Source organism: Mixophyes fleayi, chromosome 6 (assembly GCF_038048845.1).
Source record: "Mixophyes fleayi isolate aMixFle1 chromosome 6, aMixFle1.hap1, whole genome shotgun sequence".
In the NCBI taxonomy this organism is placed as follows: domain Eukaryota; kingdom Metazoa; phylum Chordata; class Amphibia; order Anura; family Limnodynastidae; genus Mixophyes; species Mixophyes fleayi.
Genome location: NC_134407.1, coordinates 208913630 through 208933494, shown reverse-complemented (window position 1 = coordinate 208933494; position 19865 = coordinate 208913630). Strand labels below are relative to the sequence as shown.

General features: G+C 41.2%; 2 protein-coding genes across 3 annotated transcripts in view; both read right to left on the bottom strand.

Annotated features, from left to right (window-relative positions):
- The window catches only part of LOC142095435 (uncharacterized), a 296495-nt gene that overhangs the window by 24733 nt on the left and 251897 nt on the right, over window positions 1-19865 (bottom strand). The window lies entirely within an intron of this gene.
- The window catches only part of LOC142095265 (uncharacterized), a 32234-nt gene that overhangs the window by 5392 nt on the left and 6977 nt on the right, over window positions 1-19865 (bottom strand). For both annotated transcript variants that reach the window (XM_075178199.1, XM_075178200.1), the window contains exons 2-3: window positions 16560-16744; window positions 12943-13072 (exon numbers count right to left, since the gene is read on the bottom strand). In XM_075178199.1, coding sequence (XP_075034300.1) covers window positions 12943-13072; window positions 16560-16634 — 205 coding nt within the window. In that variant the 5' untranslated portion in view covers window positions 16635-16744. The remainder of the gene's footprint in view (window positions 1-12942; window positions 13073-16559; window positions 16745-19865) is intronic.

Below are 19865 nucleotides of genomic sequence, written 5' to 3'. Positions count from 1 at the left end.
GAAAGGGGTGTTAGTTGGGTGGTTCAGCATCATGGCCTTAATTTTACTGAAATTCTAATTGGGAATGTTGTCATAAGTTAGATGTTTGGTTTTAACCAAACATACCTGGAAATAAAACACACTAAGGGCTTTCCTGGTCTTCACCACCCTGCCAACATTGCTTTATCAGTCTATCGTAATCTGAGTCCTCCCTGTGCTGTAGGATTGTTTATGTACCAACCCCCAAAGCTCGTACTCCAGAGTGCGTCTGATTCTGTTAGGAGTTGTTGGACGGCGCTCCACTGCGGATGTCAGCTCGGACAGAGACTGCTCCGAAGCTCTTCTGCTGCACTGTACAACAGTAAGTAGTGGGGTCATCAAATGGTATGTGGTCCTCCCAACCCTACTCTGGCACCCCAGAACTCTCTGCCATGAGATCCTGTCACCTGCCCCTCTCTCCCCTGGTATCCTGTCCTAGGACACCCTTTCCGTTCTCTGGACACCTTGTCTACTCCCTTGGCACCCTCTTTTGTGGATCCCCTGGGATCAAATCCCCTGACATCCTCCACTCTCGCTGGTTTAAAATAAAACCAAGCTAAACACCAATAACTCTGAAAAATTATTATTTTTTGCATAATAATAAACACACAACTCTGGAAACCTTGATTGTAATATATTATACTTTATCATAGCAACACAGCAGATTATAATCAGTTATAGTTCATCATCATCATCATCATTTATTTATATAGCGCCACTAATTCCGCAGCGCTGTACAGAGAACTCATTCACATCAGTCCCTGCCCCATTGGAGCTTACAGTCTAAATTCCCTAATATAGACACACACAGAGAGAGAGGGGGACAGACAGACAGAGAGGGAGACAAGGGTCAATTTTGATGGCAGCCAATTAGCCTACCAATATGTTTTTGGAGTGTGGGAGGAAACCGGAGCACCCGGAGGAAACCCACGCAAACACAGGGAGAACATACAAACTCCACACAGATAAGGCCATGGCCGGGAATTGAACTCATGACCCCAGCGCTGTGAGGCAGAAGTGCTAACCACTAGGCCACTGTGCTGCCCATATAGTTGGCAGGAGAGCGAGATAAAGCCAGGGAATTACTGTATAAGATCTTACAGTGTAGCAGTGATCTATCACTGACTGCAACCACTGATGCTCTATACAGCTCTGAGCTTCCTAACTGTAAGTATGGTTATAGTTTTCTAGTAGACTTATGTTGGCAGGTGGTAAATGAACTGTTAATTTAGTCTCTTTACAACTAAAATGCACACCTCCCCCAGTACCCACAACCTATATCATTGTCAGCAAGGGTTATTTATTGCCCCCTGAATAAAACCTCAAATACAGAAAAGTGGTACATTTAACCAGACACTGGGGTATATTTAGTGAACTGCGGGTTTGAAAAAGAGAGAGCTCTCAATACCTCCAAAGTTCATTATATTCCACTATTCCACTTTATTTCCAGTTATTTACACAGTCATGGCCAAAAGTTTTGAGAATGACACAAATATTGGTGTTCACAAAGTCTGCTGCCTCAGTTTTTATGATGGCAATTTGCATATACTGCATAATGTCATCAAGAGCGATCAGATGAATTGCCATTAATTTCAAAGTCCCTCTTTGTCATTACAATGAACTTTATCCCAAAAACAACATTTCCACTGCATTTCAGTCCTGCCACAAAAGGACCAGCTGACATCAGGTCAGTGATTCTCTCATTTACACAGGTGAGAGTGTTGATGAGGACAAGGCTGGAAATCACTCTGTCATGCTGATTGAGTTAGAATAACAGACTGGAAGCTTTAAAAGGAGGGTGGTGCTCGAAATCATTGTTCTTCTTCTGTTAACCATGGTTATCTGCAAGGAAACACGTGCAGTCATCATTGCTTTGCACAAAAAGGGCTTCACTGGCAAGGATATTGCTGCTCGTAAACCTAAATCAACCATTTATCAGATCATCAAGAACTTCAAGGAGAAAGGTTCAATAGTTGTGAAGAAGGCTTCAGGGCGCCCAAAAATGTCCAGCAAGTGCCAGGACTGTCTCCTAAAGTTGATGCAGTTGCGGGATCGGGCACCACCAGTACAGAGCTTGCTCAGAAATGGCAGCAGGCAGGAGTGAGTGCATCTGCATGCGCAGTGAGGTGAAGACTTTTGGGGGAGAATTTAATTGGCCGCGTTACTGTAAAAAGCAACGCGGCCTGCGCACTATTACCGTTATTACAGTAATAGTGCGCTTGAATACCGTTATTACAGTAATTTTAACGCTGGCTTTTTGCTCACAGCTCCCTGAGCCGCAAGCAGAAAGCCAGGTTGATTTTACCGTAATAACAGTAATAGAGTTATCGCAGCACTAATCTGGGGGGGAATTGAAATCCCCCCTTGGAGGATGACCTGGTGTCAAGAAGGCCAGCAAAAAAGCCTTTTCTCTCCAGGAAAAACATCAAGGACAGACTGATATTCTGCAAAAGGTACAGGTATTTGACTGCTGAGGACTGGGGTAAAGACATTTTCTCTTACGAATCCCCTTTCAGATTGTTTGGGGCATCAACGCTTGTCCGGAGATGGAAAATTGAGTGCTACCATCAGTCCTTTGTCATGCCAACAGTAAAACATTCTGAGACCATTCATGTGTGGGGTTGCTTCTCAGTCAAGGGAGTGGGCTCACTCACAATTTTGCAGAAGAACACAGCCATGAATAAAGAATGGTACCAAAACATCCTCCAAGAGCAACTTCTCCCAACCATCCAAGAACAGTTGGTGACAAACAACGCCTTTTCTAGTATGATGGGGCACCTTGCCATAAGGCAAAAGTGATAACTAAGTGGCTCGAGGATCAAAACACAGCAATTTTGGGTCCATGGCCAGGAAACTCCCCAGACCTTAATCACATTGAGAACTTGTGGTCAATCCTCAAGAGATGGGTGGACAAACAAAAACCCAAAAATTCTGACAAACTCCAAGCATTGATTAGGTAAGAATGGGCGGCCATCATTCAGTATGTGGCCCAGAAGTTGATTGACAGCATGTCAGGGCGAATTACAGAGGTCTTCAAAAAGAAGGGTCAAACCTGCAAATATTGCCTCTTTGCATAAACTTAATGTAATTGTCAATAAAATCCTTGGACACTTATGAAATGCTTGTAATTATACTTCAGTATACCATAGCAACATCTGACAAAAAGGTTTAAAACAGCAAACTTTGTGAAAACCAATACTTGTGTCATTCTCTAAACTTTTGGCCATGACTGAACACTGTTCACGAGTATCAGCGTTATCCTGAGTTGTATCCCACAATATCTTTTGGGCTCACCAGAAGCCTAAGTGAAAGAGCTTCATCTGTTTGCTTCTCATAATATATTGAAGATATTGTTAGGTGTACTCACGTTTCTACTAATTGGGTCTTAATGAACTGACTTGTTTTCACTTTCTGTCCTCTGAGCAGTAGGGGATAAAGCGCACCCGTTGCCATTTATGGGCTCAACAAATGTAGCTGGAAACACAACCTATCAATTCACTATGGACCAGTGACATCATTGCTGCATGAGGGATTCTGTATTGATGCCCATTGACCCACTAAATAGATTAATAAGCGATTCTGTCCTTATAGGCAGAGTTGGTCATATTACTTTCATGTAACGGATAATATGGAAATACTAATATTTCCTGATGGGTAGCTTTTCCCTACCATCTCCTGAATTACTACATTACCGGCTTTGAAGGGCAACATGCAGATTTTAATGGCCCACTAATCCTAAAGTATAAATTACTTTGCATAAAATACTCACTAATAATATTCACACACACACACATATATATACACACACACACACACACACATATATATATACACACACACACACACACACATACACACACACACATGCGCACACTCATTGCGGGCACTTTATATGGTACACCTGTTCGAGGTAAAAAGAAAAATATCTAAATCAGCCAATCATGAGGCAGCAACTGAATGCATAAAACTTTGCAGATGTGGTCAAGAGGTTTATTCGTTGTTCAGACCAAAAAGTATGGGGAAGAAATGTGACCCAAATGATTTTGACTGTGGAATGATTGTTGGTGCCAGATTGGTGGTTTTAATATCTCAGAAAAGGCCGATCTCCTGGGACTTTCACACACAAGTCTTTAGAGTTTACAGAGAATGATGCTCAAAACAAACAACATCCAGTGAGCGGCAGTTCTGTGGGCGAGAACACATTGTTAATGAGAGAGGTCAGAGAATGACCAGACTGGTTGAAGGTGACAGGAAAGCGACAGTAACTGAAATAACCATGCATTACAACAGTGGTATGCAGAAGAGCATCTCTGAGTGTACAAGACTTCAAATCAAGAAGTGGATGGGCTACAGCAGCAGAAGACCACACCGGGTTCCACTCCTGTCAGCTAAGAACAGGAAACTAAGGCTACAATGTGCATAGGCTCACCAAAACAGTTGAAGATTCAGAAAACGTTGCCTGCGATATGCAGATGGTAGGGTCAGAATTTGGCATAAACAAAAAGAATCCATCCAACCATTTGCCAACGGTGTAGGTTGGTGGTGTGTGGAATGTTTTCTTGGCACACATTAGTCCCCTTAAAACAAACTGAGCATTGTTTAAATGTCACACCTGAGTATTGTTGCTGACCATCTGCCACAGTCTACCTATCTTCTAATGGCTACTTCCAGCATGATTTCACACCATGTCACAAAGCACACGTCATCTAATGTTTGTTCCACAAACATGACAATGAGTTCAGTGTACTCCAATGGCCCCCACAGTCACCAGCGCTCAATGCAATAGAGCACCTTTGGGATGTGGTGGAACCGGAGATTCGTAGCATGAATGTCTAGCTGAAAAGTCAGACCAAAATCCAGAATCTATAAGGAATGTTTACAGCGCCTTGTTAAATCCATGTCAGGAAGAGTTGTGGATGGTCTGGGGTTTAAAAGGAGTCCTAACCAGTACTAGAAAGATGCACCTAATAAAGTATCACTGGGTGTAAATATATATCTATATGTATGTAAAATATATACACATGCGTTCATTGAGACCTCAATGAACACACTTTGTTCAGTAAATACACTTTGTTCCTTTGAAAGAGTATTAGTTCACATTTTTTTGCTCAAAGCACCTTACACTCAAATATTTAACAACTGATAGGATAATAATAATGCCTGAAGGCGACTATAGAGATCCTGACAACATATGGGCACGGCTACTACCTCCTGATAGTCTAGTGGGACAGTGGAAAATTCAATACAGGGGCACATTTATATAAGTAGTGTTGAGATTACAACCCAGACTCCCCCGATACAAGGTGGAGATTATACTATTCTACCACCTCTATGATTAATGTGCAGATATTAATGTCCTGCCGTTTGGTGAATCAAAGTACCGCCTTAGTGTGTAGTTGCTTAGGGACATTAATACTCTGCCCCAGTCTAGAAGGCAATTGGCAATATTAATACCCAAATATTGCCTCATCAGTAGTGTAGAGTTATTGGTATCAAGTTCCAGAGCTGCAGTGTGAAAATGTCAAGACTGTACCATCTCCTCAAATATAGTGAGGAGGTTTTCGTACTGTTTTACCTCATGGCCCTATTAATAACATCACTTCCTTAAGTGTAGTGACAAGTTAATAGTACTGTGTTGATACACAAATCACAGTAGCAATTTTTGACCATTTAACCTTCCGAGAGACATTAAAATAAATACATTTGCCACATCTTGGTGTATTTTATCATATTATTACTTTATTATATTACACGTTGAGAATAGTTCAATATATATTATTATAAATGTAAATGTTTTTATTATTGTCCAATTTGCTAAAAAAAAAAAAAAAAAAAAGAGTTATTTTCTTCTATGTGGAAAATATGGTGTGTTTTAGAAAAAAACTAAATTCTGAACATCTGGTGATTACAATTTAATTAAACCAATCAAGCAAAGCGGATCCGAAATACCCTATTTAAGGGACTAAGATTAGTATGGATTTGAGTGTCTTTGAAAAAGTCTGACCGAGTTGAGCGAAACGCGCCAGTCAGAGCTCTACTTATCAGATTGCTGCGCTGGAGCTATTCTTCCTTTTCTAATTCAGCCTGCTGTGTACTTTTCAGGTGAGGGTGACATATGCCTCCAAAGCAATGTCACTGGGTTTCAGCAATACCTAATTGTAAGTAAAGATATTTGTGGTGTACGAGTATGCTGGACTCTGGATCATCCTCTGCCGCCTGCTGTCACAAACATCCGAGCAGACGTAAACGAGAGCCAGCTAAAGCACCGCTATTGGATTAACTAAACATCCTTCCAAATCAGCCGTATCGAGAAGGTTAACAGACTCGTATTGGTCTGTATCAGCTTAAAGGTTGGTGAAGCATATACTTCTTTTGCTGAAGCTACTACTTTCTACATTTATCAAATGATTGACTGGAAGTGGACACAATTTACTTGTATGAAGATTTAACCAGTATCTACTTTTCACCCATTAGTTAGTTACCGTATAAAACGCTGAAATATACTTGAGTACATTTAGGGAATTATTGTAAGTATCCGAGACACAGGAGATCATGGATTCCGAACTTAATCTTACCGGCTGTTATAACCACAGAAACAGTTTACAATGCAATCTACTTAAGTACTGTTTTGTTATTTTGGAAAATACAATTATTTTTACTATTGTTGCCTAATTTATACCAACTGGTATTTTATTTAGATTGCTCCAGATTAATTGATATACGATTTACTGTATGTTGATATTTTATCATTGGATATGAGCTGTATATTAGCTGTATCGAGGAGGTTAACTGACTGTATTGGTCTGTCTGGGATTACAGGAAGAGACAGAAGGATTTAAGCAAGCCTACAGCCACAGAAGATCTGTGGTTAGTTCTCCAAGATGTTTGGAACAACTTCCCTGCTGAGTGTCTTGAAAAACTGAGTGCAAGTGTACCTAGAAGAATTTATGCCGTTTTGAAGGCATTGGGTGGTACACACCAAATATTGATTTGATTTTGATCTTCTTTGCATTTTCTTAATTGATAAAAAATAAACTAACACTTCTATTTTTGAAAACATTCTTATTTTGCAGCATTTTTTCCACACCTGCCTAAAACTTTTGCACAGTACTGTATATATATGATTTCTCAGAAATAGTATGGTAAGATGTTCATATAGCCGTTTACATGTTTTCCCCATGTTAGTGTGTGTATTCTCCAGGTGCTCTGGTTTCCTCCCTCCAAAAACAAACTGGTAGGTTAATTGGCTACTGACTAAATGAACCCTAGTCTGTGTGTGTTAGGGAATGTAAACTGTAAGCTCCAATTGGGCAGGAACGGGTGTGAATGACAAATATTCTCTGTACAGTGCTGCAGAATTGGTGGCGCTATATAAATGATGATGATAGCTATAGTGTTGTCCCGCACATCCAGGACTTTGTCCTAACAGCAGTGATGGTTGGGAGATATGTCCCCATTGTGCTGCTATGCACAAAGCACAAGCTGCATGCAGTAACCAGAGGTTCTCTGTGGCCTTACAAGGGAGACTGGATCGGGCTGGAGGAGGACAAGCGCTTGTTAAGCATTAGTCCCACCCCCTAAATGGACTGAACATGCCCCTTCCCCATTCTAACATTTCGAAACCTAGTGTTGCCTCTGGATTGTAGGAAATGATAACTGTGCCACTTCCTGTTGTACAGATATTAATAATCTACCATATTGTAATGGCTATTGTGAGGATATTAAAGGCTAGATGTGGTTTATCGTTGAGTTAGGTGCAATACAGTAAAATTCATAATGTCAATTATCTGCACTCCATTGGCCACCTGCCATGGCAGTATATTCTCTCTCCTGCTCTTGTTTGGGGTGAATGAATGGGGAGTACACAGGGGTAGGACCTTGACAACCCTGGTGTTAGTATGATCAACAGAGCCGGATTAAGGGAATGGAGGCCCCTGGGCTAAGGGGGCCTCCATTCCCCCGTGAGGGCCCCCCCTCCCCCGTGATTCAAGCTCCCCGCCCCCCCCCCCCCCGGCACTTACCTCCTTCTCCGGCGTGCTGTACGCTCTTTACTGAGGAGATCTCGTGAGAGTGAGACTCACGAGGTCTCCTCAGTAAGGAGACTACAGCGCGCCGGAGAAGGACCGCAGTGAAAGTGCTCAGCAGCATTGATCGGGCCAGGGGCGCCCCCGCCCGATCAATACTGCTGCTGAGCACTTTCAAGGGCCCCCTGGATGCCATAGGCCCCTGGGCTGTAGCCCAGTTAGCCCTATGGTTAATCCGGCCCTGATGATCAAGGACAGATCATCATCATAATCGCTGAACAGAGAACTCACTCACATCAGTCCCTGCCCCATTGGAGCTTACAATCTAAATTCCCTAACATACACACAGACAGACTAGGGTCAATATAATAGCAGCCAATGAACCTACTAGTATGTTTTTTGGAGTGTGAGAAGAAACCAGAGCACCGGAGGGAACCCACACAAACATGGGAAGAACATAAAAATTCCACACAGATAAGGCCATGGTCGGAAATCGAACACATGATCCCAGTGCTGTGAGGCAGAAGTGCAAACCACTAAGCCACCATGCTGCACATGCATCACAGACCTGCCAGATCAAATGAGCACAGCTAAGTAACATCACACAATTACAATAAAACTAAACTGTTAGTATTTAGCGGAATATGTCTTTAATACTCTTCCAGCTCTGGATGGACAGTGTGTACACGTTACTACCTTGCACACAATGGACAGTTTCATTGACAAGATTATTTACAGGTGAGAAATTTTTTAACTACTCATACATCCCGGCTTCTGTCATTTATCACAACAGAAGGGTGGACCCCACTGCAGTGGACAATGTATAGAGTAAATTACTACTGGATAAATCTTAATGAATAAAAGGAAGTGTAAATTCTGTTCACTCATTTAAATCATATTCTCTGAATTAGAATAGATTTTGCAGCAACTTCTACTGACCCAATAAGTATATGGCACGTGCTATTCAACCAAGCAACATGTTTTTAGATAGAGCAGCACGGTGGTTAGCATTGCTGCCTCACAGTACCTGAGTCATGGGTTTGATTTCAACCAGGTCCCTTACCTGTGTGGAGCTTGTATGTTCTTTTGTGTTTGTGTGGGTATCTTCAAGGTAACACGGTGTCTTGCCACAATCCCAATCCAAAAAACATATTGGTGGGTGTGACTGGATCACTATTAAATACCTTTTGGTAAAAATGTATTTAAGGCAAATAGCGCAGGGCACTTATTTATGTGTATATTGTGAGATAGAAAATCGTTATTTCTGAGACCAGGGGAAGAAATTTGTCTCGTTTAACCTTGCTTTAGGATATGGCTATTTCTGATGTATATATCTGATACAATGAGCTTGTGTTTACCAAGCCTCTTGTGTATTGTGATGTGAGAAACTAGCTTGTTTTTGTTGTTCTGTGTGAATATGTATTCCGAACAGTCTGATGAAAGGCCACATGTTAATCAGATCTTTTGATGTGTGAAGGTCCAACATTGAAGGCAGGAACTTTTAATTAAGACTGGCTCCTGGATTATCTGCATCTGAAAACCAGGTGTAGGACATCACAGCGTTTCTAGAATTTCATAGATAAGTGTAAATTTTGTTAGCCTTGAAATGCATGTAAATCTATGTTTTGGGAAGCAGGGTACTTCCCGATTCTAAAAATAGACTATTTCTGAACTGTATAAAAGATGAGCTGTGTGAACATGTAAGTGTTTCAACATCTGACTTGATCACTGGTACCTCAAACCAGTGTGAGCAAATAAACCATCTTGCTTCAAAGACCTGCTTGGAAACATCTTCAATATCGCTGTATTCCTGTGATCTACAGATTAGACCCTAAATCTAATCTGTTCTCCGGCTGTGTCTGAGGTTTGGTCCCAAGCGTTTCCAGTACTACCGCTCTGCCTGCTACCCGTGTGATAGGCCAGGGTGGACCCATTCGCAGCAACCTGGATCCATAGTAAGAGGTCTGGAGTTACCAGCCCGGGTATACCAGCAACGAGGTACACTAGCAGCATCAGTGACCCAGAAGGAACGTGGTTCTGAGTGCCATAGAAGAAGCTCAAGTGGTGGCAGCATTATAAGCCCCTCCTACTGCGGCAAGAGGGCGCATTTGGGATAACGAAAGGGAACGGTGGCAAAGTAAGCCCAGCCGGTTCCCAGCAACAACAGACAGGGTGGCAATAGGCGGTCCATCCTGTCACAGTGGGCTATATGGCTGCTGACAAAATGGACCCAAGTGTTTATAGAAGGGAATTTAGATGTAAGCTCCAATAGGAAAGGGACTGATGTGAGCAATTATATATATGCAGTATAGTGCTGTGTAATATGATTGGTGCTATATAAACAATGACAATAACATGTATGGATAAACCAGCGTTAAACATCAATCTTACCAAGACTCTGCAGCTTCCATTCTCTCTCCTCACAAACACATCCAGCAGATATTGGGCACAAGAGAGCATGCTTCCGAATCTGTACACAGCATTTATATCACTCTTACCGAAAACCTCAAGGATTACAAGCTCTGCCAAGCAGCAGATGGGACAGAGCGTATGCTAGCAAGTTAATTAGGTATAATCTCTCCAACTATATTATTTAAGTGGTAATTTCCATTAAAGATACATTGTCTCCCTCCCCAAAGCCTTACCAGGTAGACTGATTATTACAGAATTAACAGTGCCCTATTGTTATCCCCATCTACCCTATTCAGAGCAGGCCACAGCGTGAAATAGCAATGGGGGAAGCACAGGACTTCTGGCTTTCCAGTGTCTAATAACAATATAATGGATCTGTATTATATAATATAATGGATCAATACTATGTGCTATATTTGACAGCCCAGCTGCATTCTGTTAGGGCAGCAAGGAAAGCAGTTGGTTCCCCAGCACACAGGATGATCTAAACCCCTATACAACAGAACATAAAATCTACAGTAGGCAGGCAGTAAGGGATTAATATTCAATAACGCCTTGAAGTAACACACATCTATAATCTTACACACAGAGCACATGTAAAAAGAAACACATATGAGATGATGTATGCATTTATTGAGATACTGTAAACGTAATTAAAACAGGGTTCCCAAACATTCCCAGTCACACAATCTGTAGGCGTTGAATGATCTCTAAGCGTGTATCTATGGGTATGGTACGGTTTATTACCTAATGTTATAAAATGTGCATTTGCAACATTTTAATTTAGAAGGTGGTTTGTTAAAATGAAGGATTGCGATTATTTTCCTGAAATACGCTAGATGTTTATTAACCTGATGTGATGTGCTGAGAAGAGTGTGACGTTTGAGGGATAGATTTACTAAACTGCGTGTTTGAAAAAGTGGAGATGTTGCCTATAGCAACAAATCGGATTCCAGCTGTCATTTTGTAGAATGTACTAAATAAATGACAGCTAGAATCTGATTGGTTGCTATGTTAACACATTTTTGTCGACCCTTCCTTGTGAGGTCACCTTGTATAAAATATACTGAGCCAGTAATAAAGGTGGTGAGTACAATGTAGTGTTCAGGAGTCTGCAAGATAAAATTAGGATCCAGGGAACGGGTGAAGCCATTCAAATCTATTAGAATATTAGGTACAAGCTATACCCATTAAGGGCATATGTTTACTTGGGATTTTTCTAGTTTTGGGGCTAGATTTACTAAACTGCGGGTTTGAAAAAGTGGAGATGTTGCCTATAGCAACCAATCAGATTCTAGCTGTCATTTTGTAGAGTGCACTAAATAAATGACAACTAGAATCTGATTGGTTGCCATAGGCAACATCTCCACTTTTTCAAACCCGCAGTTTAGTAAATCTAGCCCTTGGTCTAAGAAGAACATGTAAACAAACTCCAAGAGAATATTTGACGAGTGAATAGGAGACATAATATTTCACAAATGGCTTGTTCCGATACCGGTTAACAATCATACTTCTGAGGGATTATCCACTACCAAGCCCATTGTTCCATCTCCTATTTCAGTTCGGAGTTGGATTGTAAGATGATGACAAAAAGCACACAACAAATCACCAGTTTACCTCGCATCCATTGTTCCTTTGTGTAACAATGTTCATAATTGTTAAAATGTTTGCTTACAATATAAAGTTTGGACACTGCATCACCAGATTATGTGAATTGAAGGTGAAATAATTGAATTCTGAACTTGTCCTGGAAAACAAACGGCAAAACGTCTGAGGATTCCGAGACCGCTGCACTTTTGGCAAGAGAGCGACCAATGCATCTTCTCAGCGGTGATAGTACCGGTAGCTTTTATGGTCAGCCATCGCCTTGACATTGATCCGATAGCTGCAGCAGCCCACAGGACTGTGATACTCCGTTTCTCTTCATGTCCGCTTCTTGAAAGCTCCGTTTATATCGACACTGCATTCAAATCATCTCCGCTATGACCAGATTCAATAAACCTGCCGTAGTACCTGACATCTGTTGTCGGATTTACTTTACCTGGTTACCTTACCTGGTTTAAGATTGTTTGGGAGTAAGAATGGTCGTCTGTTGACTACCTAACCCATACATCAGAAAGATACCAGCTTACAAGTTCATCATGTGGCACTATTGCATTGACAGGCTACAGCGTATGTAGTGAATAACCTTTACAGGAAAAGGCACGTAAGTAGATGGCACTCGCCTTAAGCCCCCCAATTCTGAGCTGGGGGAATGCAGGAAGCATAAAAACCACAGTGACATAAGTAAGCCCTTAGTATGTAAGCTCTTGGGTCGGTGCGATCAATAGCATGCAACAGTATTGGCCTGGTAGAATTAAAGGAGAAAGATTAAAAGGACCATAATACACAATTAATATATACCTGTAAAAGGTATTACGGTTTACATAGTGTTATCACCAGTAATATCTAGCCTGATCATTTGAAAAGGAGAGTGATAATGGCTTACCTAGAGATCGGATGGTCTGGTAATTCTCCAACATCACCTCCCGGTAAAGTTCTTTCTCTTCATGGTTTAGACAGTCCCACTCCTCCTTGGAGAAGTAGATGGCAACTTCATCAAATGTAGAATGATGTTCCTACAAGAGAAGATTCTTAGGTGAATGTGATTATTTTCCCTGCAATGCCGAGTAATCCTGCAGGAAACGAATCCATTAACTGTTAGTTTCTCCACAGTTTGGTAGACACCTCTACAATACTTTCTTCTTTTTCCACTTCTACGACTCTGGTTAATGGGGAATAATTGTGACTTACTGAAACATGGTGGGAGTTGTAAGAAACAGATCCACATCGAACAACTTTAGAATCCAGAATCCACCACACACTAAAAAGCAAGACTTTGATGTATGTAATATTAATGGGCTCCCACGATCAGACACCATCACCTACTAAACTCAAGCTGATAACCAGTGTCCAGATTGATTACTTCTCTCTCTCTCTCCAGCCTCCATTCCACCAGCTGTAAGATGAGAGAGCAATAATATCATTGATGAATATATTAAAATGGCATTTTACCGAGAAGAAACTGACTAATATAACTTGCATAGCCTCCCTTACTTCTTGCTTTTATTTTTAATTTCTACTTTTGATTGAGAGGCCCAATAAAATATGTCGGACACAACAGTAATAGGAGATGGCCATTAGTTTTACAAATATGATAAATAAATTGATTAAAGCAAACACATTTTTTAAAAAGAAATTTAAGGTCTGGGGTCATGGGTTTGATTCTAACCAGGTGCTGTTTTCCTCCCACACTCCAAATACATACTGGTAGATTAACAGATGTGTGTGTGTGTGTGTGTGTTAGTGAATTTAGACTGTGTGTGTGTATGTGTGCTAGTGAATTTAGAGTGTGTGTGTGCTAGTGAATTTAGACTGTGTGTGTGTTAGTGAATTTAGACTGTGTGTGTGTGCTAGTGTATTTAGTGTGTGTGTATGTGTGCTAGTGAATTTAGAGTGTGTGTGTGTGCTAGTGAATTTAGACTGTGTGTGTGCTAGTGAATTTAGAGTGTGTGTGTGCTAGTTAATTTAGAGTGTGTGTGTGTGTTAGGGAATTTAGAGTGAGTGTGTATGTGTGTGTTAGGGAATTTAGAGTGTGTGTGTGTTAGGGAATTTAGAGTGTGTGAGTTAGGGAATTTAGACTGTAGGCTCCAGTGGGCCATCAACTGAAGAGAATAATTACATATTCTCTGTACAGCACTGCGTAATATGATTGGCAATGTATAATATATAGAAAAGTAATAATACTTAAATAAGGTGCTGTCAAAAGAGCTATCATATCTGCATACAGCACTTTTGGGGAACGGAGATTCCCAAAGAGTTTTCTGAATGCTCAGAACACTTAAAAACCTAAAATAAAGATTAAGTTCTAAAATGGTATGGGTAGTATTAAATTATGCTTTTTCCTATTGGTCTTTTATTAATATTTAAAAACTTCTTTCTTTTATGTTGCTTTGTTCAGTTTACTATATCCAGGCATTAGGTAGATCAGAGGCGTTTATAGCCATATGCGCTTCATATTTTAGCCCATAAGTGGAATGATGAGATTTCATATTGTACTGGTAATAAAAGGGGAAGTAACGAAGTTCTCTCCCTCCTAGGATTACTTTAAACATGAATGAGGATAAACCAAGCAATATTTTAGAAGAAATAAAAAGAAAAAAAACCCTTTAAATTAAGGCCGATTAAAGGAGGATTCCTAAAAGGCGGAGTAGGATGGACTTTGTGGTGACATCTTTACGGTTTCCACCATGGATTAGCTGCTAGCTCCCAAGTGAAGGCACAGATTTATTTTACAGAAGTGTTTTCAAAGACCAGGAAGTGGACCCAGAAATGCATTCCACGGACAACTGGGCATCCGTCACTGTAAAAAGCTGAGTAGGTGTGAACCTTGACAGGTCTCTAAAAGCTGTGCGGGTCTTGGAGCACAACCTATGGTTAATCTCCGGAGGTCCATCGGTCTCTCTCCTCTCAGTGTCAAGAAAGAGGAGTATAGGGGTAAGGGAAGGATATTGCAGAATAGAAAACAGTTACACTTTGTAGTTAAAATTAAAAAAAAAGAGAGAGGAAAGGGAATATTTAAAAAAATGTCTATAATCTTATATATAAAAGCCTAGCGGCGTGTTTGTGTGTGTGTGTGTAAAAAACTATTTTCTCAGAAAGGGCTCATCCAATTGACCTGAAATCTGGTATACTGACATTATTTGACAAAAAATTATAATAGTGAAGTCAGTTAACTTCCATCATCCCCCCTTCCCCCCGTGGGAGGGGTAGTAAAGGCTAAATTTACCAGTTGAGGGCTCAAACTCTTGACCGTGTGGGTATTTATTTACCAGAGCCTGTGTTTGGTCATGGACAATTGTATGTCGCATTTTCACGAGTTAGGAGAAGCAGTGATGTGAAAGTGCAGGTTATGAATACTGCCCTTCAAGGAAGACTGATGTTTAGCAGAAACGTTGTGTATCGAGAGGTTTTAGAACAGTAAGACGATGGAGATTAAGGATGTGGCGATAAAGATGAAGGATGAGGTGATGGAGAAGAATGATGAGGTGGTGACATGTGGACAAAACCACGTTAAAAAAGTGCGCTTACGTCAGGAAGTAACGCTCTTCCCCTGAGGAGGCCTGGCCTAGCCCCAAATGCATGACAAGAACCTTTTTAACACCTTAAGTAGCTTAATTTGACTAGAATGCATGAGTATCATGCACGGGTTAACTTGTAGTTCTATAATGCTAGAGTGTGATTCCCGCTAAACATGGCAATCAGAGGAACAAAGAAAAAAAAAAAAGAAAGGAAATGATACTTACCCATGACTTGTGGACCAGCCTGTCTCCTCTGCGCTTGCTCCAGGTTATTATTTCCCTGCTCCACCAGGGGGCGGTCACAGCCGCAGCAGAAAAATGGTTAATAACGGATTAATTATGAATCGAGTGTGGTAGGAAAGAAATTATAATAGGGCTTAAATTTTGTTCCAGGCACAATAAGAGGGATTATTTATTATTATCTTTCAATATTTTGATATAAACCAGGTTTGACAACAGGAAGAGGTAAACATTGACGTACCAATATAACAATACAGGAAGGTACAATGAAACAGAAGGTGAACGTGGCCTACTACAGTAGTGGAATACTCAAAAACTACAGATGAAATATATATGGAATATAGGGACTGTTGTACTGAAAGGTACAGATCTAAAGGCAGAAGTCTGATAAAAGTCCATATCTAAAACCCATTGTTGACGGCTACCTTGAACATGAGAATACCAACACAGCTGGTGATGAGGTGCAAATATGGCAGTGTGTGCTTTGTTTAGAATTAGTGCCACTTTTTTGGCATGCTTTGAGTGCATTCAATTCCCTGAAAACTGCATAAAATGGGATTTTCTGATCTTTTTAGATGGCAAAAGGTTATTTATGCCAGACTGATGTATTAAAGTGCCATTTTAAGCGTGCTCCCTTTACTTGGGTCTAAATTCATCACTGACCATTATCTATCTGTAGAACTTATTTGGTCTTTTGCATTTTAAACAACATGTCATTGTCTTTGTCACATTTGGGGATATGTACCTCTCCGTTCAGGTGGGATAAAGCTGAGGTGTGGTTTAGGAATCCCTCAGCTGTGGGCATGATGTCCATCTTCATGAAGCTGGATTATTAACAATTGGTTCCTGTTGCACCAGTTACAGAAATACATTCCCACCGTCAGACAGAGGTCGGAGCGGCTGCAGTTCCTCTGCGTCCATCTTACTTTACTGTGGGAAGTAAAACTGGATGTTACATACGTCCGTCAGATAAAGAATTACAATTCCACCTAAAAAATATGGTATTTAAAGATACATTGCAGACTCAAGGGGGGGAATTAAATTACCCCTGAAGTACCGTCACGCTAATACTATTACTGTTATTACGGTAATAGTGCATGTCATTACCGTTATTACGGTAATAGTGCGCGTAATTACTGTTATTACGGTAGTTCTCACGCCGGATTTTTGCACACAGCTCCTTGAGCAGAAAGCCGGGTTAATATTACCGTAATAACGGTAATATCTATAACGCGGCGGTACTTCGGTGGGAACTAAATTCCCTGATAGGAAAGCACACACACACATATATATATATATATATATAAAACAAAAAACATATCAAGTAGATACTGTATTCATTCATGTAAGTAAACCAGAGTCAGACCTAGGTTCCAGTGATCAGAAACTATTACTTTCGTCATGTCCTCTGGAAATTGAGTGAGCAGAAGGCTACAAGGGAGCCATATCTCAGATCACCTCTATTATCACTGAAAGACCCCATATAACTTGCATCTAACGGTTGCTTGCATGGTAACAATGAATGTACATCAATTGTTCTTCGAATTTTCAGTGTTATCTGGTTACTTGATTATTTAGGTATCACAAAGCTTATTCAATGTACAGTTCATGTCTTATTAAGTTAAATGTACTTATTGTTCAATTGAGACTGTATTTCCCTTCCTCTCCGTCTTTTGTACCCCTGTTCCCTCCTGGAAATTAATATTCAAGAAAAATAAAATAAAATATGTTTATAAAAAAAAGTAAAAAAACAACCTATGTACGGATGCTGGCAGCAGGGGACACCTTAGATCAGTGATGGGCAACAGGCGGCCCTCCGAGCCTTCACCTGTCTACCCCCGCTCCTTCCTGCTTTATTGTCAGATTTCTTTGTTAATGGTTATTTAAAATGCCTGCTGATATGTTATTAGAGATAGGTGTCTCTTTCTTTGATTACATGTATTGGATTAACTTATTACTAAGATACTAAGACAAAGGGTAATGTGCGGCACTTTTGAAGGTTAAGGGGCTGCCCATGCGGCCCTTGAATTTTATCAGGTAGCTTATCCCTGCCTTAGATAGGCTTCCCAGACTTTAACTTGTGTTGAGATTTTCGCAGAGAATTGAAGGAGCCTGAGGAGAGAGAGGGAGTCAGCGTATGTGAGCAAGCAGTAAGAGAGAGCAAGCAGAGAGAGAGTGAGAGCAGAGAGAGAGAGAGAGCGGAGGGAGAGCGAGAGCAAGCAGAAAGAGAGAGCAAGCAGAGAGAGAGAGAGCAGAGAGAGAGTGGAGAGAGAGCGAGAGCGAGAGCGGAGAGAGAGCAAGAGCGAGAGCGGAGAGAGAGCGAGAGCAAGCAGTAAGAGAGAGCAAGCAGAGAGAGAGCGAGAGCGGAGAGAGAGCGAGAGCGGAGAGAGAGCGAGAGCGAGAGCAAGCAGAAAGAGCAAATTAAATGGCATTTCACTTGTGTTGAGCTTTTCGCTGAGAAGAGAGGAAGCATGAGGAGAGGGTGAGAGCGTGAGAGCAAGCAGAGAACGAGAGCAAGCAGAGAACGAGATCAAGCAGACAGAGCGAATTAAATGGCATTTTTTGCAAAGAAGAGCGAGAGAGTGAGCAAGAGGAGAATGCGTCGGCGAGCAATATGAAAAGAGAAAAAGGAGAGGACAAGAGTTAAAAAAAACAAAACAGAATAAAAAGAAGCAGAGCGGGAGCAAGACGAGACAGAGAGAGAGAGAGAGAGAGAGAGAGAGAAGGAGCGGGAAAAGAGCAAGAAGCCATGAGTGAAGACAGAGAACAAAAGAAAATGAGGAGAATGGGAGAATATAAAGAGAGAGAAAGGAGAGGGCTAGAGGGAATAAAAAAAGAAAAAGAAAACTAAAAACAAAAAAGGGGAGATGGAACAAGGAGAGAGAGAAAAAAGTGAGCAATAGGGGAGAGAAAATGAAAAAGTACAAGACAAAAAAGTAGGAGGTAAAAAGGAGAGGAAAAAAAAAAAAAAAGAGAGAGTGAGAAAAAATTAAAGAATGGAAAAGAAATAAAAGAACTGAAAAGGAGAAAAAAAAGGAAAGATCTAGAGAGAGAAAAAAAATCGAGAGAGAGAGAGAGAAAGAAAGAAAGAAAGAGAGAAAATGAAAGGGGGGGTGAAAAGAGAATGAGAGAGGTGAGGAAAAAAACAAAAAGAAAGTATGAGTGAGGGGGTAGGAAAAAGAGAATAATACCCCATTCATACTGCACCAAAATCCCGGGTTTTTCCTGGGTCGAGCTGAAACGACCCAGGTCTTGGTGCAGTATGAATGGTACAAGTCCAAAATCCCGGGTCTAAAAACCCGGGTCTTCAACCCGGGATTTATCGAGGGGTAATTCCCGGGTCGGACCCGGGTCGCCTGCACTATGAATGGCGCAACCCGGGTAACCCGGGTTGCACAGAAAACATGCTGATTGGCTGTCTGCCTGTCTCTGGAGGATGATGTCATCGTAGGAAGCCCGTGGAACATTGTAGAAGCTTTTTAGAAGAGATGGTGGATGGTGTACTGAACATAAAGCTGAAGCAGAAACGTTTTTTTAGGGAGAAAATTGCTTTTATTAGTTTGCAAAAACAGTGTTTATTTACAGCAATAATGACTCACACTGGATGGAGGAAGAGGTGCGTGAGCTGCTGAATGTCAGAGGGGAGGAAGAAATTAGAAGACAAGTGACTGGGACTGTGAAGGATGCCACAGTGTACTACAACATCGCCAAAATACTCACACAACGTGGCATAAAGAGGACACAGCAACAAGTCCTGAACAAATTGAAGTCCCTGAAGAAGCAGTACACTAAAGTCCATGACCACAACAGGCGCAAAAGTGGCGCTGAAAGAATGGACTGGCCCTTTTATGACCAGTGCAATATGGTCTTTGGACATTCTCCTCTGACAAATCCAATTGCACTGTCATCTTCTAGCAATGTGGATGCGGCTATACCAACACCACCAGAGAGCACACAGACAAGCGAGGCCGCAACGATAATAATAGAAGATTCTATAGAAGACACCCCAGAATTGGAGTGCTCTGCCACAACAGAGGACACCAACATGTCT